A 24,060-nucleotide genomic window follows, 5' to 3' on the forward strand; every position below is an offset into this window, starting at 1 on the left:
CCGAGGTTATGTTTGAACATACCATCCTCCGCGTGTGGTAGACTCCGACACGCGCGTATAGCTGTGGAGTTACGCGATGCTTGCCCTATTGATGGTAGTCTTGACCGAGAGCGAGACAGTCAGCGCTTCTCTATGGACGGCTGTAGCGATCTTACAAACTTTGTGCATTTCTACGGCACGGTTAATACCAGAAGTAGTTGCTAGAGATGGTTGAAAGCGACGGATTTTGGCACATGGCAAGGACGTTTATGTGCATTTCGAGTGGCTGGAGCCGCCTCGACTAATACGAAATATGTAACCAAGCCCAATTACCACCTCCTCCTTCAGAACGAACGCTTGTTTTCTTTCAATGTGGCATCCGAGCACTGTTTGAAGTTTCGAGATGTGGCTATTTTCTCGCATCAGACTCCATGCATGGAAACAGGCAGCGGTGGTTTCGAGCCTAGTCGGCGTTTTCGCATCCGTGATGAAGATGCCTGGCTGTATCTTCGCAATCTGGGGAGAACCACACTTTGCTTCGATGAAGATTTGTGCACATCCGACGAGGCACTGCCGTAGCAAAGCGATATTGTTGTGATCGAGCGATTAACTCTGTTGCTTGAGATTGCCTTCAACTCGATTTCAATCGGCGCGACGTCGCTTAGTCTGGCCATTGGCCGGCACGGTATCCTCATCGTCTTCGAGCCATTCCGAATCGCCTTGGCTTTTGCGACGATACTGGCCTGCTCCAATAGCAATCATTTCATCTTCGCTGTCACTTGCGTGAATGTCTAATAGAACAGGCATGCGGAATTCATGCTTGGCCTGACCCGGCTTGGCAGGATCGATGGTCAAGACGTCCACATGCTCGTCTTCAAGGTCAAGACGTCTCTTGTGCAACTCTTCAATAGGATGTATGTCGAATTCGTCCTCGGCTTCGATGTACTCGATGTTTTCCTCGACCTCTACGAAATCAGGAGCAAGGGCGGACCAGCGCTGAGGAGTGTTGACAGACCACAGGTAGATGCGACCAGATTCTATGCCGGTGGCAGCGACAAAGGGACGCAAAGGGTGCCATTCAACAGCTCCTAGCTCTTCTTTGGGACCTTCAAGAATCTTGACCAAACTACCATGACCACGCTCCCAGATATAGATGACATGATTCATGAGCGTAGACGCCATAACGTAGTCGCCTGAAGGGCTGAATGCAACATGGTTCCAAGACAGGCGGTTGACGACGTCCTGGAACTTGTGCTCAACATCAAGGCGCATGTTGTCGGGGTCGAAGGAAGGATCGTCGAGGTCGGGAAGGCGGATGGTGCGGATGATGCTGTCGGCAGCGTTGACTAGTAGGTCACGACCAGAAGTAGTGAGGCGTAGTAGAAGCAGAGCTTTGTTGCTGAGACGAGTCGAGTACACGACGGAGCAGTCGCTCACTTGAATGACATTGAGCCAACCCTTTGTGGTGCCTGTGATGATGTGGTTGCCAGAAGGGGTGAAGACGGTGACTGTTGTGATATTTTTGGCATCATGAACAGCTTGTTTGTCCTCGTGGTCGTAGGCAGAACGCTTAGGGGCGGTAGGTAGGGCTATTCGGACAGCAGAGGGTTGATTGAGATCGGCCAGGACAGGCTGGGCTTCGAAGAGAGCGGCGGTGCAGACAAGGTGATTGTGAGGATGCAGTTCGGCGATATAGATAGGAGCACCGAGATTGACGGTGCGGATGCGCGAACCGTCGTTCAAGTCCCAGAGAATGGCCTTCCAGTCGACCGAGGAGCTGAGCAGGTAGCGACCGCAAGCCGACCAGCTGAGCGACTGGATCTGGCGGCCTGGAGTGTGACCGCGGAGCTTGCGAGCGACGCCATGTGTCTCGAGATCGAAGATGGCGATAGCACCTTTGGCGGTGCCAGAAGCGAGCAGGTCGCCCTGGCGGTTGAAGCGTAGACAGACGGCGGCTCCAGAACTGCGCAGACGGGCAATGAGCGTCTCTGGCATGTCCTGCGCCAGCACGAATGGGTCGACCAGAGCGAGATTCATGGCGGATGGGCGGCTGTCGTGTCAGTAAGTCTATAGTTGCATGCTTGGAACAAAGCGTCTAGTCGAATGTTGAACGACAGGCCAAAGGCAAGGGCGAGCGCCGGTCTGAGCTGGCCAGCCGGGACCGTCACAGGCGGTACCAATACATGTTCAGTTGATGCGCGTGTCTTGTTTGCTCATCTCGGCGGACCCTTAGCATCCATTCAAGTAACGAAATCCTCAGGGGGCGCATTAATTCACTTGATTGTTTCGCGACTTCCGTGTGAGTGAAAGTGCCTGCACGTGATCATCGGTGGTCAAGGCAGCTGCGGCCGCCAGAGGCAGAAGCAGAAGCAGCGACGCTTTGGCCGAACATCAACGCCCGTCATATCCTCGACCTCGCCCTTCTATCCACTACGCCCTCACCCTCCACATCACCGAGCCCGTCATCTTCGCTGCGCGCATCTCGCCCCATCGAGTCGCGTCGCTGTTTAATTCCCGTCGATTTCTTTGTTTAGCCGCTGTCCGGCTGCGCGCGCGCCGACCGAAAGGCCAATCGCTCGACACGCGCACTGCTGCCAGACCCAACTGCTTTCCATCCACTCTCGACTCACTTCCATCCGAACACCATCTACCCTGGAGATCGCCGGCCACTCTCCTCGTCGACAGCGTCTTGAACGCGGCAACCGCTGATCCGATTCTTATTCCTCAAGCCCCTACACCTAGCCATTGCTATCAACAACCGCCACCATGAACATCCACTCGTTCCCGTATTCCAGCGCGCCGCTGAAGACCATCCAGGAGATCCAGTTTGGTCTCTTCTCGCCCGAGGAAATCAAGAACATGAGTGTCTGTCACATCGAGTACCCCGAAACCATGGATGAGCAACGAATGCGCCCGCGAGAGAAAGGATTGAACGACCCCAAGCTGGGTTCCATCGACCGCTCGGTGGCCTGCGGTACTTGCGGTGAAGACATGCTCGAGTGTCCTGGTCATTTTGGTCATATTGAGCTTGCCGTGCCTGTCTTCCACGTCGGTGTGTTTTGCTCGCCACAAGACCTGTTGTCTCCGACTTTGCGCTGACTTGCTGCAGGTTTCGTAACAAAGATCAAGAAGATTCTGGAGTCCGTCTGTCACAACTGTGGCAAAGTCTTGCTTGATGAAGTGAGTCGCCCTGCGCGGCTGAAGCTGAACTCAATCCCTCGACCCCTAATGCTAATGTCCACTTCTTTGTTTAGAGCGTACCCGCCTTTGCCCAAGCCGTCCGCCTAAGAGATCCCAAGCGCCGTTTCGACGCTATCCACAGATTGTGCAAAGCCAAGACGACCTGTGACCCCGATGAGGCGCCCGAAGATGGCGAAGACCCCAAAGACGCACTGAAGAAGGGCAAGCGATCACATGGCGGTTGCGGTAACCTGCAACCCACCATCCGCAAGGACGGTCTCAAGCTTACCGGTACCTGGACCTACCCCAAGGATGCAGACTCGGAGCAAAAGCAGGACAAGAAGCTCATCACACCTCAAATGGCTCTCAACGTCTTCCGCAACATCTCGACATACGACCTGGCCAGAATGGGTCTCAATGCAGACTACGCTCGTCCTGAATGGATGATCCTGACTGTTCTACCTGTCCCACCGCCCGCAGTTCGCCCCAGTGTTTCGGTAGACGGTACCAACCAGGGCATGCGCTCTGAGGATGATTTGACCTTCAAACTTAGTGATATTATTCGCGCCAACGCCAATGTCCGCAAGTGCGAACTCGAGGGCTCACCACACCACGTTATTGCAGAGTTCGAGGCATTGCTGCAATTCCACGTCGCCACATACATGGACAACGACATTGCAGGACAGCCCAAGGCCCTCCAAAAGTCGGGTAGACCTGTCAAGGCTATTCGTGCGCGCCTGAAGTCCAAGGAGGGTCGTCTCCGTGGTAACCTTATGGGCAAACGTGTCGACTTCTCGGCCCGCACTGTCATCACTGGTGATCCCAACCTGTCTCTGGACGAAGTCGGTGTTCCCAGGAGTACCGCCCGCATCCTCACCTTCCCTGAAACTGTCAACGCTTTTAACATCGACAAGCTGCAACAACTCGTTCGAAACGGTCCCAATGAACATCCCGGAGCAAAGTATGTCATCAGAGATACTGGCGAGCGTATTGACTTGCGCCATCACAAGCGCGCTGGTGAGATTCAACTGCAGTATGGCTACAAAGTCGAGAGGCATATTGTTGACGGTGATGTCATTATCTTCAACCGTCAACCTTCGCTGCACAAAGAGTCCATGATGGGTCACAGAGTCCGCGTTATGCCTTACTCTACTTTCCGAATGAACCTTTCCGTCACCTCGCCCTACAACGCCGATTTCGATGGTGATGAGATGAACTTGCACGTTCCTCAAAGTCACGAAACTCGCTCAGAAGTCGTCAATCTCTGCATGGTTCCCCTCAACATCGTCTCCCCTCAGCGAAACGGTCCTTTGATGGGTATCGTGCAGGACACGCTCTGTGGTATCTACAAGATGTGCCGCCGTGACGTCTTCCTTGACAAGGAGCATGTCATGAACATCCTTATGTGGGTACCGGATTGGGACGGTATCATTCCTCCCCCTGCCATAGTCAAGCCTCGCCCACGCTGGACTGGCAAGCAAATTGTCAGTCTGATCGTTCCCGCTGGTCTCAACCTAGTCCGCAGCGACTCAGAGGGCATGCACCCGCTCAACGACAACGGACTGATGGTACACGGCGGTGAGCTGATGTACGGTCTGTTCAGCAAGAAGTCTGTTGGTGCCAGCGGAGGTGGTATCATCCACATTGTTTTCAACGAGAAGGGCTGGGAGGCCACTGTCAACTTTTTCAATGGTGCTCAGCGTGTCGTCAACCACTGGTTGCTTCACAACGGTTTCAGTATCGGCATCGGTGACACGGTTCCTGATGAGGCGACCGCCGAGGCCATCACAGACGCAGTCAACGAGCAGAAGGCCGAGGTTGCCATCATTACCCAAGCTGCTACCGCCAACGAGCTGGAAGCTCTTCCTGGTATGAACGTGCGTGAGACGTTTGAGAGCAGAGTCTCAAAGGCTTTGAACAGCGCTCGTGACAACGCTGGTGATCGTACCGAGAAGAGTTTGAAGGATTTGAACAACGCCATTCAAATGGCCCGTTCAGGATCCAAGGGTTCGGCGATCAACATTTCGCAGATGACCGCTGTCGTCGGTCAACAATCAGTTGAAGGAAAGCGTATTCCCTTCGGTTTCAAGTATAGGTCGCTGCCTCACTTCACCAAGGACGATTACTCTCCCGAGTCTCGTGGTTTCGTCGAAAACTCATACCTTCGTGGTTTGACACCCTCAGAATTCTTCTTCCACGCCATGGCTGGTCGTGAAGGTCTGATTGATACCGCTGTCAAGACCGCCGAAACTGGTTACATCCAGCGTCGTCTCGTAAAGGCACTTGAAGAAGTCATGGCCAAGTACGACGGTACCGTCCGTAACTCCCTAGGCGACGTTGTGCAGTTCGTGTACGGAGAAGATGGCCTTGATGCCGTCCACATTGAAGGTCAGAAGCTGGACATCATTAACTGCTCTGACAGTCAATTCGAGAAGAAATTCCGCATTGACGTCATGGACCCCAAGATGTCGCTCTCCCCTGACATCCTAGACCAAGCACACGAGATTGCTGGCGATGTCGAAGTTCAGCGTCATCTCGACGCAGAGTACGAGGCATTATTAGCCGACAGAGCCCAGTTGAGAGATGGTCGCACCGACGACGAAGAGACTCACCAGCTCCCTCTTAATATCACTCGTATCATTGAGAGTGCAAAGACCAGATTCCGCATCAAGGACGGTGCACGCAGTGATCTTCACCCGTCTGAGGTCATTCCCAAGGTCCAGAACTTGCTCGATCAGATCGTTGTTGTTCGTGGTGATGACCCTCTCTCACAAGAAGCACAATACAACGCAACTATCCTTTTCAAGGCTCTCTTGAGATCACGTCTCGCATTCAAGCGCCTGGTCAAGGAGTACTCTTTGAACAAACTTGCTCTTGACAACATCCTTGGTGACATCTTGAACAGATTCTCAAGAGCTCTCGTCAGTCCTGGTGAGATGGTCGGTGTCTTGGCAGCACAGTCCATTGGAGAGCCTGCAACTCAGATGACGCTCAACACTTTCCATTTCGCTGGTGTCTCGTCAAAGAACGTCACTCTTGGTGTGCCTCGTCTGAAGGAAATCCTGAACGTCGCTACCAACATCAAGACACCATCCATGACCGTCTACCAATCCGAAGAGAACCGCCTTGATCAAGAAGCATGCAAGAGACTCCGCAGTCTTGTTGAGTACACCAGTTTGCGCTCAATCACCGAGAAGACTGAGATTTGGTACGACCCTGATTTCCAAACTACTGTCGTTGAACAAGACAGAGACATGGTCGAATCTTACTTCATCATTCCTGAAGAGAATGCAGAAAATCCCGAGATGTACTCGAAGTGGCTGCTACGTATTGTCCTTGGTCGTAGACAACTGCTGGACAAGGGCCTTTCCGTTGCTGATGTCGCTGCCGCCATAAGAAATGTCTACCAACACGAAATCTCCATCATTTTCAGTGACGACAACGCCGATGAGCTTGTTGTTCGCTGCAGAGCTTCGAACTCGATCATGGAATCCAAGGAAGACGAGAACACAGATCTTGAGGCTGACCTTGTCGTTCAAAGACTGGAAGCTCATCTCTTGGATGACACCAAGCTTCGTGGCGTCAAACATGTCGAACGTGCGTTCGTCAACTTCAAGGAGCGTCTGCGTGTTAAGGAAGACGGCGGCCTCACCATGTCCAAGAGTGATCCGCTTTGTAAGGAATGGTTCCTGGACACCAGTGGAACTGCTCTTAAGGAAGTCCTTACCGTTGAAGGTACCGACCCTACTCGCACATACACTAACCACTTCATCGACATCTTCAGCGTCTTCGGTATTGAGGCCACCAGATCGGCTTTGATGAGAGAACTGAAACAGGTGCTGTCCTTTGACGGTTCTTACGTTAACCACCGTCATCTTGCCCTTCTGGTAGACATCATGACAGCTCGCGGTAACCTCATGGCCGTCACTCGTCACGGTATCAACCGCGCTGACACTGGTGCGCTGATGCGTTGTTCGTTCGAAGAGACTGTTGAGATTCTGTTCGAGGCCGCTTCTTCTGGTGAGCTCGATGATTGCCGTGGTGTTTCCGAAAACATCATTCTTGGTCAACTTGCTCCCTCGGGAACTGGTGAGTTTGATGTTCTCCTGGATCAGCAGATGCTCAGCACTGTTGTGTCTCGTCACCATGGAATGGGAGCTGGTACCCAAGCTGGTGCTGCTCCTCTTGATGGCGCTATGACCCCCTACGACATGGGCTCCCCTCTTGCTGAAGGTGATTACGGCGCTGCCGACTATGGCGCCTCGTTCTCTCCTATGGTTCAAGCAGGCGGCGATGAGATGGGTGGCTTCTCTGCCTACCAAGGCGGTAGCTTCAGTCCTTACAGTGGTGGTCAGAGTCCTGGTTACGCACCAACCAGCCCCTTCAGCATGGGCACAAGCCCTTCATCTCCAGGCTATGCCTCGCCTTCCTCGCCTGGCTACTCGCCCAGATCACCTGGCGCCGCTCTCGGCAGTCCTGGCTATGGCATGGGATCTCCTGCGAGCCCAGCATACAACCCCACATCGCCTACCTACTCGCCTACATCGCCTGCATACGGCAAGGGTTCTCCCACCTCTCCGTCGTATTCTCCCACATCTCCCAGTTACTCGCCGACTTCGCCCAGCTACTCGCCTACGTCGCCGAGTTACTCTCCAACCTCCCCATCTTACAGCCCCACTTCTCCCGCTCACAGATCTGGTCCTTCTCCCACTTCTCCTCGCTACAGCCCTACCTCCCCGGCCTACTCACCTACCTCACCCGCGTACAGCCCAACCAGTCCTTCTTACAACCCTGGAGGAGCCTCGCACTCGCCTACGTCGCCTAGCTACAGCCCGACATCGCCAGTGTACAGTCCTACCAGCCCGGCACAGCAAGGATACTCGCCCACGTCGCCGCAGTACACCCCCAACTCTCCGGGTCAAGCTTCTCCCAAGTACTCCCCTACTAGCCCCAAGTACTCACCAAAGTAAGTCACGAACACGTCGACACTCTTAGCGAATCATTTGTACTGACTCTTCTTTCCAGCTCGCCTGGCCAATAAGCGAATGAAGTGAGCAGCTATCCAAGTTTTGGCGTACCCTTCACTGGGCTCACGTCTTCTCATGGGCTATGATTGACATCGAGGTCACAACAAAAATTAAACAAAACGTAGTCACGATGTTGATTACGAAGACAATGCATGGGCAAGAGCACAAGCGAGTTTCGGAGGGAGTTTCTTTACAAGGCGTTGTTTTTATTTCTCTGCTAGTGTTGTCCTTTTCTTCACTTCTTTCTCCCCCTTCGCGGGTGCAAGGACAAGGGAGATATTCGATGCTGTTCTTTTTGTTTTTTCCTTCAAGGCAGGCTCTCACAAAAATTGCATATGGAGGTTGAGCCAAGCGTATCAGAGATTTTTGGGGGGGCAAAGAGAAACACAAGACTTTTAAGGCAAATGTGAATGAAGAAGGTTCAAAAATATCTCCCTCGTGTTATTCGCAAAAGAAAAAAAGTGGTGGTTTTGATTCTTCTTTGACATGCATTTGCCGAAGTGGCAACGCAAGGCTGGCACGAGATTACCACAATAACCAGACCAATAGGACTATAATCCAGTACCACAATTTTTGATATCGCGTTGGCCAAAGCCACAGCAACGTGAGAATCTGTATTCGTGATCACTTTAATCGTGCTGTGTGGTCGGGCTTTTTCGAATTTCTTGAGCCGAAGGCAAATTTGAGCGACCCTGTCCTTCTCCACATTTTTTCTCCAACCATCCATCAGTCCAACCAACTTTCTTCGCGACAGCATCATCTTCACCATCACAACCTTTGAAAATCTTTTGCCACAATGGCCAACAGCGAGTAAGTTCCATTCCATACAAAGAACCATGAATGCACATGTATCTGATTGAATCTGTAAAGGTTTGAATACGTGCGCAAATTCGAAGAGTGGGATGCGCTTGCGCCGAGTAATTGGATTGTTGTGAGGATTGATGGAAGAGGATTCAGCAAGTGAGTTTTTGGATAACTTTTTTTTGTTGTTATTTCTGTTCTTCGCGAGTATAGATGCATCTCTGTCTTCATGAATTGTTTGTGTTTGGAGGAATGCATGAGGCACAAGAGCTGGTGAAAAGTACGGGGATGGAAGAATGAGAGGCAAGATAAGATGCAAGATAGATGCACTTTCTGAAAATGGGGAGATGGGAATCCAAGAAGAGGAGAGAAGAGAATAGGCAGGAAAGAGCGACGTCCATCCGTTACATGCATAGTCGCTGCTTCCATCATGCATCACACTCGCATCGTCTTCGACGTAGAACCCCTTTCCATTCTTCTTTTGAAATCCGAGCTGTACTATGAAACCGACAGACTAACATTTCTTCCCTCACAACCAGGTTCTCCAAACGGCAAAACTTCGCAAAACCAAACGACCGTCGCGCCATTGACCTCATGAACGCCGCTGCTATCGAAGTAGTAAAACAATTCACCGACATCGTAATCGCCTATGGTCAATCCGACGAATACAGCTTTGTCCTCCACGAAGACTGTCAACTCTTCGAACGACGAGCCGCCAAACTAGCTACTAGCATATCAACGGCGTTTTCGGTAGAGTATTGTATGCAATGGGGAAAGTTCTTTGAAGGGCAAGAATTAGAAAGGCCGTTTCCTACTTTTGATGGGAGATGTGTGCTGTATCCGAAGAAGAGTATTTTGAGAGATTATTTGAGCTGGAGGCAGGCTGATTGTGAGTGCTCTTGTAAAAGCTTTGAGGGTGACGGTTCGCTGATTGCAGAGTTCAGGTCATGTTAACAACCTCTACAACACAACGTTCTGGAACATGGTCAAGGGCAATCCCGATACGGATACGCCAGCCATGACTACAACGGAGGCTGAGTTAGCACTGAAGGCAAGTCTTTCGCTATCACTTCTAGGCTGTTCCTTGCTGACTCCAGACAGGGAACATTCTCAGCGGACAAGAACGAAATCTTGTTCAAGAGATTCAACATCAACTACAATGCAGAAGGCGAGGTCTGGAAAAAGGGCAGTGTGGTATACAGAAAGGTAAAAATACTCTCGTCAAATTGACTCTTTGCTATGCTAAGAAAAGTCAACAGTACGAGGATAAGCCATCAGCAACAGAATCGACACCGGAGCAAGCATTCGGCAAGTCATCAGATGAAAAGAAAAAGCCATTGTCAAAAACTCAAATGGAGAAGGAGAGAAAGAGGAAACAAAAAGCCAGAGTTGTGGTTGAGCATGTTGATATCATCAAAGACAAATTCTGGCAGGAGAATCCGTGGATTCTAGGGTAGTTGGAAACAGCAGAATAAGAAAAGGGAGGAAAGAGCAGTGGAAAAATTGGCATTTGATACGTCCTTTCGATTTTTGATCTACTGCTTCGCTCCTGCCTTGGCCCCTGACCAAGCTTCGTCACAATGCTTGACGCATTTTCAGCCTCCATCGAATGATCACTCGGGTCTCCGTCCATCCTTTGTAATCATCACTTCATTGAGCTTCTCACAACAACAATACATCCTTAAAGCCTCGACTCTTCAACGGCGTACCTTGAATACTCCTGGAGGAATCAGATCGGTGGGTCCAATCCGAGACTAAGCATTCCCAGAGCCAGCGCACCATCGCTGATGCCGCCCTGCTCATCAAGATAACCCGAATCGCCCGTCTTCTTCACCTCAATCTTGGTTCCAGCCTTCGCAAGACGATCAGCCTCTTCATTCAACTCCCTCGGTACCTTACGCCACAGAACCTGCACGCCGCTGCCAGCCAACTTCTCGATCTCCTCTACCACACCACGAATGTGTTTTGAGTTCATGATGACCTTGCCACTCTTCTTGTTGGAGTAGAGTCGATTCTTCGGGTCCCAACGCCAGATGAGGAGGTGGGAGGTCATGCAGTCGAAGAGGTAGGCGGAGTCGGTGACGAGCACGATGCGGAAGGGGAGACCTCTGGCCCAGCATTCCTCATGACAGGGACAGGTGTTCATGGCTGATGACAATGTTACGCGACGGTTAGGCAGGTATTTCTCGCGAATGACTTCAAGAGCACGGATGGCGGCCTTGAGCTCGGCTTGCTGACTAGTGGGTGGCTTGCGAGGATTGCGGTGGATGAGCTCGGAGATGTTGTAGATGGAAGAGGGTCCAAAGGAGACGCCTAGACCTCCGACTGCGTGAGTAGTACCGTTACCAGGACAAGCACCATCGATGTTGACGAAGATCGTGCGTTGATCGGCGCGAGTACCAGGAAGTGAGTCGTGAGTAGGGCACAGCTCGTCAAAGACCATCGGAACGTCTGCGGGGAATACCGACATCCAGGTGAGACTGCACTCCTCGCAGTACTGGGAAGACTGGCCAGAAGGGATGAACTTGGCAGCTGCACCTGTCAAAATTTGGGTGGCTGGTTCGGCTCTCGAGAGAACCTCGCTCTTGCGGTCTTCGCCTGATGAGGACGAGGGAACCTCTTCGTCGCTGGAGACCTGCTCGGCACTGTCGTCTATGAAGGTATAGTCACAACAGCATTGATGACAGATTTGCAGACCATGATCCTGGCAGACGAGTTTGCCATTGGCTAACTCAACAGGGGTGTCCGGGAATCCCATGATGACTGTCAGAAGTGGATAGATGGGTCGATGGTCTCCACGATCAGAGGGGACGCTGGACATATAGATTTGGGGACAGCTGAGAGAAACTGTAGGTCTCTGTTTGCTCCAAACAAGGACAATTGATCAACATGAGGGTTAGCTCTACTGAGCTGTCATGTCTTTGGTGAATGAGCCATGATTTGTCCATCCACATGTAAAGAGTGGGGACATTGACCTGATGCTTACAAACGAGCATCGCTAGTGTAATTGCTGCGAACGGAAAAGGATTGATAGATACGGCAACGAATGTTCATGATTCGTGTACTGTATCCTTCATTTTCATGTATCTACTAACAAGAAAGAAACAAAACGATCAAGGATAGACAAGAAGATGCTGCCTCCAAAAAAAGGTCGGAAAAGATGATCCTTCTGCCCAGTGTAATGATGCAAAGATAATGTAAACCGGATCTCTTTTCAGTCATTTCGTGAGAATCGTGATAAGTTGGTGTTGGTGTTGGAGGTAGATGTGTTGGTGCAACCATCGGTACGGAACCGTGCATATCGGTGGTACTCAATTTCCTATGCAGGGTGCCGACGAAGACGGCTGGAGCAAGCATGATCCATAATGTCGGGACAGCCATACCGGGTTTCGAGTTTCATGACCCTTCGCGAGCCGAGTGCGGAGTCATCCGCATCAACTGCGACTGCCGCTGGCACTGGCACTGACACTGGCGCTTGATCCAGAAGCTCTGGGTGTGCTATGAGATTGTGGTCTTAGTATCTCTAAGCATTTCAGTAAGACTAGCAAGGGTCAGCGGGGTTCGACGTCCATGGCATCGCTGGAGAGAGAGAAGCTTACTGCTGATGATCCGCTCTTCGGCTACACCCATCTGATAATCGACAAGTCCCGTCTTCTCTATGCCGTCGCACAACTTCACAATCTCTTGACCCAGTATTTCGATAGTGTCAGCGTCCAGAATTGATTGTCCTGGCGGTAGTTCTTGTGCAGTACGCATCATCATATGCGTCGTTTTGTATTGCAGTTGTAGCACTGTGAGCCAGCATGCGTTGAAGGTGTCCCAGAGCTCCAGTCGGTTTGCGTATTGACTCTTGTCGTCTCTATCAAGCCCCAGAGCTTCGACATTACCGATAAGGAACCGTGATACTTGCAGGAGAAGATCTGCGGTCGGCTTCAACTGATGGTTTTTTACCAACGTGAATATCTCTCTGATCCGCATCTGATACTGCTCGAGATATTCGCGTACGTTGGTGTTGTTCTGTTGTGTCGTGCTCTGCTGTTGCATGGGTTGGGATGCAGCATAGCCTTGGTAGCTGTTGCCAGAAACAATTTGCGGTGCTTGAAATTCTTGGTGATCAATCGACATAGGCTCGTACATGCCGAGCTCGGCTGTTGACGAAGATAGATTGTGGTAGGGATATGCGGTTGAAGCGTAGGACTGTGATGCTTGAGGTATGTCATAGTGCGACGACATGCTCATCGAACGCATGTTGTGCGGTGCGTAGTCATTTGAGATTGGAATCTGCTGTGCTTGCTGGTACCCATATGTAAATCCAGCTGACTCGAAAGATGGTGAAGTCGAGGGTTGTCGAAGTGAGCCATAGCCGTTTTGGTATGTCGAATTGATTGAGGTCGCTCCAGGGTAATTGAGACCATCATGAAGAGGTGATGATACGGACTGTTCGGCTCCCAAGTACGAGGAATGGGGAAGAGATTGAGCTGTCGTTCTTGGTATGCTCCGCTGTGGCAATTGCGGTACTTTGAAGCGAGCAGTTGACATCGAAGCCGAAGAGTTGTATTGGGCAGAAATCTGAGTCGTCTGGTTTTGTTCATCAAGAACATCTTGCCGATAGTATTGCTGATCCCTATCATGGTGGTATTCCATTCCCCAGGTACGCGACTCAGTGAGGGACGCCAGGGTTGCAAGGACATAGAGATTGGGGCTAGATAAAGTTGATCTCGGAAAGATTAGAGTTCTGAGGCCATGCAATCTCGGAAAAGAAGGGTCGATCTGTCCGATATCCGGGTGATTCGTCGAACTTTGGCTACAAAGCAGCTCACAGTAGGTTACAGAGACGTGCAGGCCTGCAATAGGTCATCCAACATTGAAAGACTTGGATTGGCGAACAGAAGGCAGACAGGGCCCGTGTATCGATTTTGAAGAGAAGGGCTTCAAGTTCAACAACTAGAAACGGGGGGAGGTTGGGAAGGCCTTTGTTGACGACTCACAAGTCTGGGCAAGAACCGTGAGGCTCTAAGATCGGAAGGGGTAGGCCACAATGATTAGGTTCGGAAGGCTAGGAACCGAAACGACGAACAAAGTCAAGTCAGCAAACAGCATGGGGTCGCCCAAGAACATTGTACAATTCTTTGGGTCATCAGTATGCAACGGCGGGTTGAGAACGAAGGAAGATCGAGAAGGAACCACTCGGCAACCGGGCCGAAGAAGACTAGTTTCTGTTACAGGATGGTTGCTGCGAGTGTCAAGTGTCAAGCAGAGACACGCTGAGTTTCTGGAATCGATATTCGAGACAAGACTGGGGTGCGGCTCTACCAATGTCGAGCTGAAACCTGTCCTTGCAGCAAACACAAACTTCCTTTGTCCACTAACAGCTCTCGCGTGTTTAGGTGTGGCTTGCAGTGATGCATTAAGGCATTGCTAGGCAAGAAAGATCTTGTGGTTGTATGTGTCAGCCGAGCAGGAAACGAGGATGCTTCAAGCCCCTCGCCCTTTCCTGCCGTAAATGCAAGGAGGCAGCCGAGCTTGACACGTCCATTACTCAAACGTTGAGACCGTAATGTTATTATTGCACTGTACGGTATCCTCTTCTGACGTCGTAAAGGCTGACCATGCGAGGAGTTTCCAATATCGCGATTGATTTTCTCACTCTCACGGATGCATAGGAAAAGGTCGATGACGAGTACATTCGGCAGTTGAGTGCACAGGCAGGTATGCTTGGCATGATTTGACAATGCTCGTCTCCAATAACGCCAGTCATCTATTGATGAGTACTGTAGAGTGATGGAGAAAGTGGCTGGTCGAGGCGGGTAAAGTCACGTCAATGTACGCCTCGTCCGCTCGTTCTTGCCGCGAGACTGATCAACTGGCCAGATTCTCAGAAGCTCCACCATAGGGAGTGGCTGACTCAGCTTGAGCTCTTTTTGATCTGCATCCGGGACCGTAGTTGGATATAAACAGACTTGATCTGATAAGCGCGCGTGGCCCTTGTACAGATAGGCTGCGATTGCAGACTCACCTTCCCAGACATTTATAACTTCACACTCGTAGCCCTTCCATCTGATCGTCTGGTCCCTGGATTCTTCCCAGCTCTGCAACTTACACTGTGTTGAAGAGCAGACGCGGCGATAGCGTTGACACAGCACGGTTCCCTGCGAGCCCAGACGACGTTGTTCCAAGTACCGCTACGCAAAGTACACCCAAACAGAAACCTCGAGACGAAGACGCTAGGCATTTAGAGTGCCGCCCGGAACTCATCGGTCCGGCAATCTTCCCGCGACGCCCTCAGAATGCTGGAATCTCACCTCACTGTCGTCGCCGACTCGACGACCAATGGCCAACAATTTATGAAGACGGAGTACTTCCCGCAAGAGTCGTCCTCGGAGCATACGGCCGATACCCCGTAGCTGCTAGGGCTATGTATACGCTGCCTGCCTTCACAATCTCGTGTGATCTTAGGTCTTGCTCTTCCTCCACCAAGCCAACTGGTCAACAGTGTTAGACGAGCTTTTTTGAGAGTTCAAGCGCGGACCCGCCTCGCTAGGCAAGTGCAGCGCGGCCAAGTTCGCTGAACAACGGCGTCAACGTTACGGCTTCAACTCCGGAGAGGGCACTACGGAATAGGCGGGAACAAGAAAAGCCGATCACATCAGTAATCCTCGCGGAGAGCCATCTTCAGCTCGTTGCCAACTCGATCGTTTCCAAAATTGAAGACGGCATACACGCGCCGAGTATTCTCAGAATCGCCGACACGAAACAAGATTGCTTGCAGCACGAATCCTTCATCCTCGTCTTGTGTGCGTACACTGCGCGTGGAGGCACGCCATGGCTACTTCAGGGTACCACATCACAAACTCTAATCCCACCACGCCTACCATCAGGTGGGAAACCAGGCCCGGCTTTCGGTGCTTGCTTATGGAATTCAGCCGAGGGCTTACTTGGCATTTGTTGCAGTCGATCGCATAAGATTTGCAGAAGGATCATATGCAACCTCTTCCTACGACTGCCTCATGTAGGCAAGAAGGAGTCGGCAAGAGCAGATACGGTCAAGCGTCACCGGCTCCAGAAGGTCGTGAAGGCAAGCCGTTGATAGCCACAGAGCCTCTGGTACGTACAACATCACACCGGCAATCGACGGCGCAACCATTGCACGTCGTTTTATTCACCAAGTTGCACCACATTCGCAGAACTGCCTGATAGTCACTCGAACGCTATAGGGGTACATCGTCCCCTGATGATCTCGTAGGGTCAAGCATCAGCTTACCCTGAGCCTTAGTAGGCCGTGTAGCCGCGAAAGCCTATCGTGACATCGATACCTCCTCCAAGACAATCAGTATAAGGATCCTCATCACAAACCGTCAAACACCTCACTGCCAGTCCCGGAAGCGCTTCCGGAAGGAATCCCGCGATTAGTGGCAAGCACCAAGGACACCAGGCATCGACAGAGTATAGGTATCGCTCGTGACCATCCCTCCTATATGTCGGCGGTAATAAGGGTGACCTCGCTACTCTGATAAGCAGGTGATCGGAATAGGAAACAGCTTTCTATCGCTCATATGGTAAGAGAGACGTCTACTGTCTATTCCCCGACAGGGGCTCAATTCCTACCCGAAGGTCATATGCACTCTGGAAAGTTTGGAATCACAATCTCAATAATCATCGATGTGAGCGAGCACTCTGGTCTCGTGCAATTCTCTATCCCAGCTCGCTCAGATAAGCGTCCCGTTACTCAGGACATCGTCGCTTACAGCAAAGATCGCACAAGCGCTCATGACCTCGTTCTCCTACTTTCCAAGAACACGGTGATCAGGGTCGCCCCCCAAGTAAGAAGCATATACCATCTCTTGTACTGCTATTGGACAACAAGATGATGTGCTTGCACATGAAGATGCAGGGATACTTTGTACTAATAGGAAGCATGTGTTTGTAGCAAGTTGGAATGATACAGGTTGCAATAGCACCATCAATTATTGAAAGACACCCGGACCCTGAGAATACATCCTTAATAACCTGCATGCAAAGACCGAGCACACGATAAGGGATGTTTAGAATCACATGTTTGCGCCCTGTTCGAATAGCGACATCGTCGATTATCGCACCCTTGTTCTCTTGTAGTCAACTTTATGTGCTGGACAGCATCGAAATCGTGATCACTCATGGATCGCGATCACAGTTTTAGGCTTCGTCTAGTCATCCTCGTTTCTGCAGTCGACTCGCAAGCTCCTCAAAAGACCAATGGTTCAATCGTCTGGCACACGAAAGAACAAGCTTGTTACCTTTCTTATCTGTCGGCGCAAAGCGATACTTTAGCTCTACTCCAATACATGTTCAGCCACGATGCCCAACAGCGGCTCTTCGACGTACCATGCAGTATATACTCAGATCGCAAGTGAACGCATGAACACAATGTCACGGGGCGGTCGATCCTTGCAAAAGGATAAGTGGTTCAGCAGAAAGCTTCCTCATTCATAAGTTTTTGGTAGATTGGTAGATTGGTATATTGGAAAACTTGTATTCTTTTTCTCATGGTATCTCGTTTCCGTCTCCTGTTCCCTCGGCCACAGGGACGCCGTGTCCCTTGGGCTGACCTTTCTGTTGAAGATCTCCGCGACCTGTTCTTTCAAGGGTGCGCGACGCTACCTACTCATTGAGGTGCGTATGTATGTTCTTCCAGATTTTTCGTTGAGAATTGTTCAAATGCGAAGAATGACTTTTGGGTGGGGTGTTCATGCGCTGTAGGTCTGCTTGGGGAAGGGGTATCTGTGATCATGATATGTCAGTGTCTGCTCGTGAAGTGCGGTTGGTAGTGCAGAAACTTACGCGGGGCCCAACTCCTTGATGCTCAACTTGGCCAACCAGGAGCCCATGTCGACACACTTCTCGATGCTCTCGCCCTTGGCCATGCCGGCGAGGAAACCACCGGCGAAGGCGTCACCGGCACCAGTGGTGTCGGCAATCTCGTCCTTGTTGATGACGTGGACGGGGAAAGACTTGACCTCGTCGTCGCCCTGGACGGCGATGACGGTGGGCTCGGTGCCCTGGGTGATGATGACGGTACGCTTGCGCTGGGTGTTCTTCTTGGGGAGGTTGGCCATGTGCTTGGCGATGGTGGGGATGTCCTCGGTGTTGAGGTCGTGGGCGGCAGCGAAGGCGCGAGCCTCGGTCTCGTTACCGACAACGTAGTCCCAGTAGGGGGAGGTCTGGTCGAGCTGGTCCTTGAAGAACTGGCAGATGAAGGGAGCGGACAGCGAGAGCATGAAGGTCTTGTTCTCGGCAGCGGCCTCCTCGGCGAGGGCCATGATGGCGGGGACCGAGACGGTCAAGTGGTAACCACCGACGAAGTAGATCTTGGCCTGCTTGACGAGGTCCCAGTTCTCCTTCAAGTGCTCGACCTTGTAGCAGTTGGCGGCAGCGAGGTCGGTGCACATGCTACGGTCGTGGCCGGTGATGATGACACCGCAGCGACCAGTGGGCTGCTCCTCATCGTAGCGGTAGACAGCGCGGAGACCGACCTTGGAGTTGGCCTCGACCAGCTTCTCGGCGTACTTGTCCTTGCCGACACATCCAACGAAGACGACCGAGTCGGCGGGGAGGACGTATTGGGCACCTCTGGCAGTGTTCTGTGCGGCACCACCAGCGTTCAGGTCGACCTTGAAGTTCTGGAACAGGTCCTCGTAGAGACCCATGTGCTTCTCCTCGGCGAGGATGGCATCGTTGGACTTGAGGCCGTACTTCTGGAGCAGCTTCTCGTCACCGACGGCCTGGATGTCCAGGAGGGGGTTCTCAAGGCAGAGGATCTCGTATTGGCCAGACATTTTGATGTGGAATTGATGTGGTGTGAGAAGAAGGAAACAATTGGCTCTTGTGGATTTGCTGAATCCTGACGTTTACCATTGTTCTTTAGCGGGGTGAGGGCCGCCAAGCCCCTCAACCACTCGATGAGAGCATCCCTGGATTCATCCAGCCATCATTTACTCTCGCCGAGTTTGGGCGAAGTGAAGAAGGAAGAAAGTGATAGAGATGTTGCGAATCTCGTGTGAAGAAGGGTAGGTACAGATATACATACAGCCCGGTCCTTCAATCTGCTGCTCATTATCCTCGAAACTTATTCAATACTGCCCCACCAGAGACCCAGCATCCCTCCAGTTAAGTCGAATCGTAATTACAACTATGCTTTGTTCAATAAAGTAATATCGACTAGAAAAAGTAGTCTTCTCCGCTCTTGCTAATGACAAACTCGCAGCCGAGCTTGCCAAATCCTTCGATCTCGAGAGCATCAGCATGCTCATTGAGTTGCATCAAAATGCGCTCGCCTACGTGTGGACCATCTTCCATCGTGTCCTTGACATGGATGATGACCACTTTGACGCCTTGAAGAGGTGCATCCGGCGGTACCGGTGTGTTTCTCTCCGTGCCGGCATAATCAGGCGTAGTGGCTTGCGACTCCTCCTCAGGCACCATCAAAGGGAGGCTGCCGCGTCGGGGTTGCATGCTAGACGACCTAGTGATGACGCTCTTGTTCCGTTTCTTATTATCGGTAATGTCGTCCATCGTTATGTTCAGACCGTTCGAGCTGCGCTTTCGCTTTCGCTGGGCCCTATCCAAAGCTCTGGCAGCCTTCTCGTCTTTGACCATTTGTGCAAGTGTCTTCATCTCAGCAACAACATGCCGCGGTGCCAGATGACCAAACAGTACCGCGTCTGGTTGACTATCATCATAAGAGCATTCGATGAAAATTCCTGACAATATCCCCTCGGCTATTTTAGGAGCCGCTTCTGCCCAGATATTGGCAAGACGTGGTACACGCGAAATACTGTCCGGTTCGACATCGCCGAATATCAACACTTCTTTCGAAGTGTCGTAGTCCCGGATAAAGTAGGCAGTGCTGTCCACTACCGAATGCTGTGGTGTCGGGTCGCTGGTGAAGCTCCTGCCTTGTACGCCGGGCGAGTAATAGCTCTGGCCTGGAGTTTGCTCGCCCGGGGTGCCAAAGACGTAGGGTATCGACAAGTTGCGATGATCCGGGCCCTTGAATGCAGAGTAATCCGGTTCCGAAATACTGCCTAGAGAACCACGTTGCGAACGGGTCGGCTGAGGTTCCTTCATGCAGTTGCCGTGGCTGACCTTGAAGCCTTTTACACCAAGACCATCGCACACCTCAATGTATCCCCTGCCCTCTCCTGTCCCAACCATGATATCGCCACCTTCTCTTAACCGTTGGAAGCTGACAAAGCCCACACCTCCATCCTCGTCGGTCAAGTTCGGCCATATCACGTCGTTGAAAATGTGCCTCTTGATGGCTTCGACGGTAAATGGCAGGGCTGCCAGTCTCTTGGGGCGCGACGTGGCATGGAAGGCAGCTGTGTTTATGGCAAAGCCTGCGAGATGATCAAGATGAGGGTGGGTGATCAGATAGGTCGAGACGTGTGCGCGTACGACATGGGCTGCGTTGGCGCGAGCAGAGGCATGGGGGAGAGAAAGGCCGGCGAAAGGACCGTTGTCTAAGATGATGGGCTCGGGTAACGTCTTTGGCTGTATAGGATTCCTAGTCGGGGGTGATGAGGTCGGAGACGAGGTACCATCCGTTTCCATGTCTTGAGGAGGCAGTTCCGGAGCGGGTGCCTCATTGGGGAGGTTCTTCTCGAGGATGCGTGTGATGGCGGCAAGGTGTGATCCAGCATCGACGGCCAGCAGCGAGCCTCGCGCCCAATCAGTAGCCGTCGACCGGACCAAGAGGCCCGTCACATTGTCTTCGCTGGGTCCTCCTCCTGAGCCCTAGGCGTGCAAGAACAATAGTCAGATCTGTGGGGTAGCACCAGCGCGTGGGGAAGGAGCTTGCTTACAAGACATATGACCTGAATGGCCGCTTTGTTGGTCTGTGAATGTCTCGGCTTCATTCTGCGAAATAGCGATATGCCCGTGCCCAGTCTCGGGCGGGCGCTGGCCGGGGGAAGCTACTCGGAGGTCGATGCGAGGTATATGCGATTGTTCGAATGGTGGTCTTTGCGGACTGGACCCGGCCTATGATGTCGACGCGCGTTGGGAGAGAAGACCACGCTGCCTTGCTATCTTGGAAAATATGCAAGAAGGAAGAAAACAACGTCCGCTGAACCACCAACCTCCTTCATGGTCGAACTAATGTAACTGCTTGTCCGCTCATTCATCAACGGCCCACCGTTGGACGTACGAGTAGCCCCGTGATGTAGAGTACGAAGGCACCAACCACCCGTCATGGCGCTGCCAAGAACACCGCCATGCAAGTCCAGAGCGGAGGAGCTCGTGAGTCTTGATATATATTTTTGTCGATTCGTCATTGTATCAATCAGAATCAGACAACACGAATGTATAGCACATCGGGCCACATAAGAGGCAGCACTTTGCAGATTACAAGTAAAATGAGCAGAGCTCCTTGCTTGAGCAGAGGACTTTCGTCAGGAGATCAAACTGTGCATCATCCCAACTTAGTCTGCAAGAAAGCGAGCCTTGCCTCATAGTGGCATTCTCATGCTACGTTGACTTGAAAGACGGGGACTCCTTCGCAACAAAGACAGCTGCTTCACAGTGGCAACTTGTTTGGGATCGTGATACCTCAGAAGCTCTTTCGTGGTTCAACATTGAGTACAAGCGGTACGTACAAGCCATATTCGAACTATCCGCAAACGACATCGTACAAGCAAACTTACAGCTTCGCTCCCTGGCTTCTTCTCTTCTCCTTCTCCTTGTCCCTTAGCAGACGACGCAGAATTTTGCCTGAAGGCGATTTGGGGACAATGTCGATAAATTCTATCCCACCTTTCAGCCACTTGTGCTTCGCTTTATGTTGCTCCACATGGCGAGCGATATCTCGCGCAACCATCTTGTCAGACTCTTCAAGACCAACAGAGGGTGATTTGACGATGAACGCCTTCGGGACTTCTCCTTCACGATCCGACGGTACACCGATAACGACGCAGTCATTAACCGCGGGATGCGTGAGAAGATGTGCCTCGAGCTCGGCGGGCGCAACTTGCAATCCCTATTCGAGTCAGTAATCGCAACAGTAACGTCGACCCAAAAACACGTACATTGACCTTGATGAGCTCCTTCAATCTGTCGACGATGAAGATGTGCTCATGACCAGACTTGGGATGCTTCCTGACAACAGCCTCGTCGCCAGTCCTCAGATATCCATCTACGAACGTTTCCCCAGTTGCCTTCTGATTGTTGAGATAGCCCAGCGTTATAGCAGGGCCCTTGACCCAGAGTTCTCCAGGCGTATCATACTTGGTCACCTCTTCGCCTTCCGGAGTGACAATACGCGCCTCAATTCCAGGCAACAAACTTCCAGAAGATCCGAAATAAACATCGCTCGGAATGGTAGAGCATACTACCGTCGCACTCTCAGTCATTCCATACCCTTGTCTGATGGCCCATCCAGGGAACATGGACTGCAAATCTTCTGCCGTCTCCTCACCCAAGGGCGCTGCACCAGTAAAGATGCTATTGACAGAAGAAAGATCGTACTGCTTTACCACATCTCTCGATTTGGTAATCGTGATGATGATTGGCGGGACCAAATACAGATTGCTGATCTTGTATGTTTGGATGGTTTCCAGGAAGCTCTTGAACTCGAATTTGGGCAGGATGATGACTCCGTCGCCGCGGTACGCACCCAAATGTGCAACAACAATCAGAGCATAGATATGGTTAAGAGGAAGCTAAGTTCTGGATCAGCTTGGCTTCTTTGAACAAGGAGTAGGTGTCGCCTCGATACTCACCAGTCCAAGGACGTTCTCGGTGTAGTCGGATTGATTGCCTGGCTGGATCAACGTCTTTCTCCATGGATCTTCGAAGGCTCGCATCTGGAGAACGTTCGCTATGACATTCTTATGGCTGATCATGACTCCTTTCTAGTTCTTCGGTCAGCATCTCTCATCCGAATCGTGACCAATGAAAGACCTACTGGGAGTCCCGACGTTCCCGAGCTATAGCACAGGAATGCTGTCCTTCTTGCACCCTCGCCTTTGGACCATTTCAACTCCTCGAGTCTTGCCAGCTTTTGGCCTTCACCAATCAACTGATCAAGAGTCTTGTACCCGTCTCTTTTCTTGCCGGCAAGCGATTCGGGCACGTCGAGCAGATAGATGCGACTATCAGGAATGCCGACAGTCTTCGCCGCTTGCAGTGCCAGGTCCAGTAAAGGCAGACAAGTGAATAGACATTTGGCACCGGAGTCACGAAGCTGGTGTTCCAATTCTTGGACGGTATAGGCTGCGTTTGCTGGTGTCTGAATACCGCCGATGCGGTGTGTCGCCCATGCGAGGGTCAATGTGTCGATCTGCATGACATCAGATACCTGAGAGCCGAGCTTGTTACATGTACACTGGCACTCACCGTGTTGATGCTGAACAGACCGACAACCTTCTCCCACTCTGATCCCTGATTTGGAAGGAAACCGAGCTCGCGACTCAATCCTCTGGCCAGAAAGTCGACTCGTTCTTTAACCTCCAATGCGCTGTATTCTTTGCCTGTCAATCCACAGGTGAAAGGTGGTCTAGAGTATCCTAGAGGATGACGGTCGAAGTTCTCATCCAGGATGAACCTGTCTATCGAGATGGAGTCGGGTACATCGAACGGGAGTTTGGGCACCCACTCTGGAGCGTAGAATGGCATGCTGGTGGCTATGTCGGGCGCGAAATGAGGTGAAATGGCCGTGGAGGGGCATGGCGAGTTTTGTTAATTCTTGGTACGACCTACATTGCACATCTACCTCGGCCTTCTTGTCAGCCATTGTTGCGGCGATCACCATCTGCCCTGGACTCATGTCATCCCCGCTCTGGTGGCCTGCGGGGTTGAACCGAATTGCGCACGGCCCCATGCGTCATCAAGCTTTCGGATCCCACATCCGAAATTCGAGTCGCTTTGACAGGTTGACCGAGTACATCCTTCCATACCACCCGCCGTTTCATTCTGAAGATTGCAGAACCGTCCAGTTTTCCAGGCTTCTGAAACACCACTCAGGTAACTGGTCTGTTTCCTTTCAGCGTCTTTTCTCGACTCCTCACACCACCTTTGCGGTCAGAGAAACCCTTCTTTG

At 51.7% G+C, this 24,060-nt stretch overlaps 8 protein-coding genes across 8 annotated transcripts; 2 read left to right on the forward strand and 6 right to left on the reverse strand.

The window, feature by feature from the left end:
- Positions 1 to 621: 621 nt before the first annotated feature.
- On the reverse strand, positions 622 to 2,016 carry M438DRAFT_279502 (COMPASS, Set1C complex protein; the record flags this gene model as incomplete). The annotated part of the gene is made up of 1 exon (XM_029901087.1): positions 622 to 2,016. The coding sequence occupies one exon, from the start codon at positions 2,014 to 2,016 to the stop codon at positions 622 to 624; it is 1,395 nt and encodes a 464-aa protein (XP_029757763.1).
- A 729-nt stretch (positions 2,017 to 2,745) lies between these two features.
- On the forward strand, positions 2,746 to 8,200 carry M438DRAFT_357922 (putative DNA-dependent RNA polymerase II largest subunit; the record flags this gene model as incomplete). Its single annotated transcript, XM_029907207.1, has 4 exons — positions 2,746 to 3,031; positions 3,089 to 3,159; positions 3,234 to 8,125; positions 8,185 to 8,200. The coding sequence occupies 4 exons, from the start codon at positions 2,746 to 2,748 to the stop codon at positions 8,198 to 8,200; spliced, it is 5,265 nt and encodes a 1,754-aa protein (XP_029757764.1).
- Positions 8,201 to 8,982: 782 nt separating this feature from the next.
- Positions 8,983 to 10,710, forward strand: M438DRAFT_348062 (tRNAHis guanylyltransferase; the record flags this gene model as incomplete). Its single annotated transcript, XM_029906049.1, has 6 exons — positions 8,983 to 8,996; positions 9,057 to 9,146; positions 9,527 to 9,876; positions 9,932 to 10,038; positions 10,089 to 10,193; positions 10,247 to 10,710. The coding sequence occupies 6 exons, from the start codon at positions 8,983 to 8,985 to the stop codon at positions 10,442 to 10,444; spliced, it is 864 nt and encodes a 287-aa protein (XP_029757765.1). The 3' UTR covers positions 10,445 to 10,710.
- A 6-nt stretch (positions 10,711 to 10,716) lies between these two features.
- Positions 10,717 to 11,745, reverse strand: M438DRAFT_367859 (uncharacterized protein; the record flags this gene model as incomplete). The annotated part of the gene is made up of 1 exon (XM_029907995.1): positions 10,717 to 11,745. One exon carries the CDS (start codon positions 11,743 to 11,745, stop codon positions 10,717 to 10,719), a length of 1,029 nt encoding a protein of 342 aa, XP_029757766.1.
- A 375-nt stretch (positions 11,746 to 12,120) lies between these two features.
- On the reverse strand, positions 12,121 to 13,813 carry M438DRAFT_367860 (uncharacterized protein). The gene is made up of 2 exons (XM_029907996.1): positions 12,587 to 13,813; positions 12,121 to 12,528 (listed from the first exon to the last, which is right to left on the reverse strand). Exons 1-2 carry the CDS (start codon positions 13,629 to 13,631, stop codon positions 12,422 to 12,424), a joined length of 1,152 nt encoding a protein of 383 aa, XP_029757767.1. The 5' UTR covers positions 13,632 to 13,813; the 3' UTR covers positions 12,121 to 12,421.
- Positions 13,814 to 17,505: 3,692 nt separating this feature from the next.
- On the reverse strand, positions 17,506 to 18,819 carry M438DRAFT_302475 (Ribokinase-like protein). The gene is made up of 2 exons (XM_029902133.1): positions 17,805 to 18,819; positions 17,506 to 17,744 (listed from the first exon to the last, which is right to left on the reverse strand). The coding sequence occupies exons 1-2, from the start codon at positions 18,797 to 18,799 to the stop codon at positions 17,711 to 17,713; spliced, it is 1,029 nt and encodes a 342-aa protein (XP_029757768.1). The 5' UTR covers positions 18,800 to 18,819; the 3' UTR covers positions 17,506 to 17,710.
- M438DRAFT_348066 (uncharacterized protein) lies at positions 18,812 to 21,092 on the reverse strand. The gene is made up of 2 exons (XM_029906050.1): positions 20,828 to 21,092; positions 18,812 to 20,759 (listed from the first exon to the last, which is right to left on the reverse strand). The coding sequence occupies exons 1-2, from the start codon at positions 20,879 to 20,881 to the stop codon at positions 19,182 to 19,184; spliced, it is 1,632 nt and encodes a 543-aa protein (XP_029757769.1). The 5' UTR covers positions 20,882 to 21,092; the 3' UTR covers positions 18,812 to 19,181.
- A 487-nt stretch (positions 21,093 to 21,579) lies between these two features.
- Positions 21,580 to 23,636, reverse strand: M438DRAFT_302479 (phenylacetyl-CoA ligase-like protein; the record flags this gene model as incomplete). The annotated part of the gene is made up of 5 exons (XM_029902134.1): positions 21,580 to 21,999; positions 22,049 to 22,681; positions 22,742 to 22,873; positions 22,927 to 23,301; positions 23,358 to 23,636. The coding sequence occupies 5 exons, from the start codon at positions 23,634 to 23,636 to the stop codon at positions 21,664 to 21,666; spliced, it is 1,755 nt and encodes a 584-aa protein (XP_029757770.1). The 3' UTR covers positions 21,580 to 21,663.
- Positions 23,637 to 24,060: the final 424 nt, after the last annotated feature.

This window comes from Aureobasidium pullulans (genome assembly GCF_000721785.1).
Source record: "Aureobasidium pullulans EXF-150 unplaced genomic scaffold scaffold_18, whole genome shotgun sequence".
Classification (NCBI taxonomy): Eukaryota; Fungi; Ascomycota; class Dothideomycetes; order Dothideales; family Saccotheciaceae; genus Aureobasidium; species Aureobasidium pullulans.

Bases quoted from the DNA above. Each gene is read 5' to 3' on its own strand.
- M438DRAFT_348066 (XM_029906050.1), bottom strand. From the start codon at position 20,881: ATGAAGCCGAGACATTCACAGACCAACAAAGCGGCCATTCAGGTCATA. The intron at 20,760-20,827 runs GTAAGCAAGCTC...TTGCACGCCTAG, and splicing joins CCATTCAGGTCATATGTCTT to GGCTCAGGAGGAGGACCCAG.
- M438DRAFT_302475 (XM_029902133.1), bottom strand. From the start codon at position 18,799: ATGTCTGGCCAATACGAGATCCTCTGCCTTGAGAACCCCCTCCTGGAC. The intron at 17,745-17,804 runs GTAAGTTTCTGC...TCATGATCACAG, and splicing joins ATCAAGGAGTTGGGCCCCGC to ATACCCCTTCCCCAAGCAGA.
- M438DRAFT_367860 (XM_029907996.1), bottom strand. From the start codon at position 13,631: ATGGAATACCACCATGATAGGGATCAGCAATACTATCGGCAAGATGTT. The intron at 12,529-12,586 runs GTAAGCTTCTCT...GACCCTTGCTAG, and splicing joins CGAAGAGCGGATCATCAGCA to TCTTACTGAAATGCTTAGAG.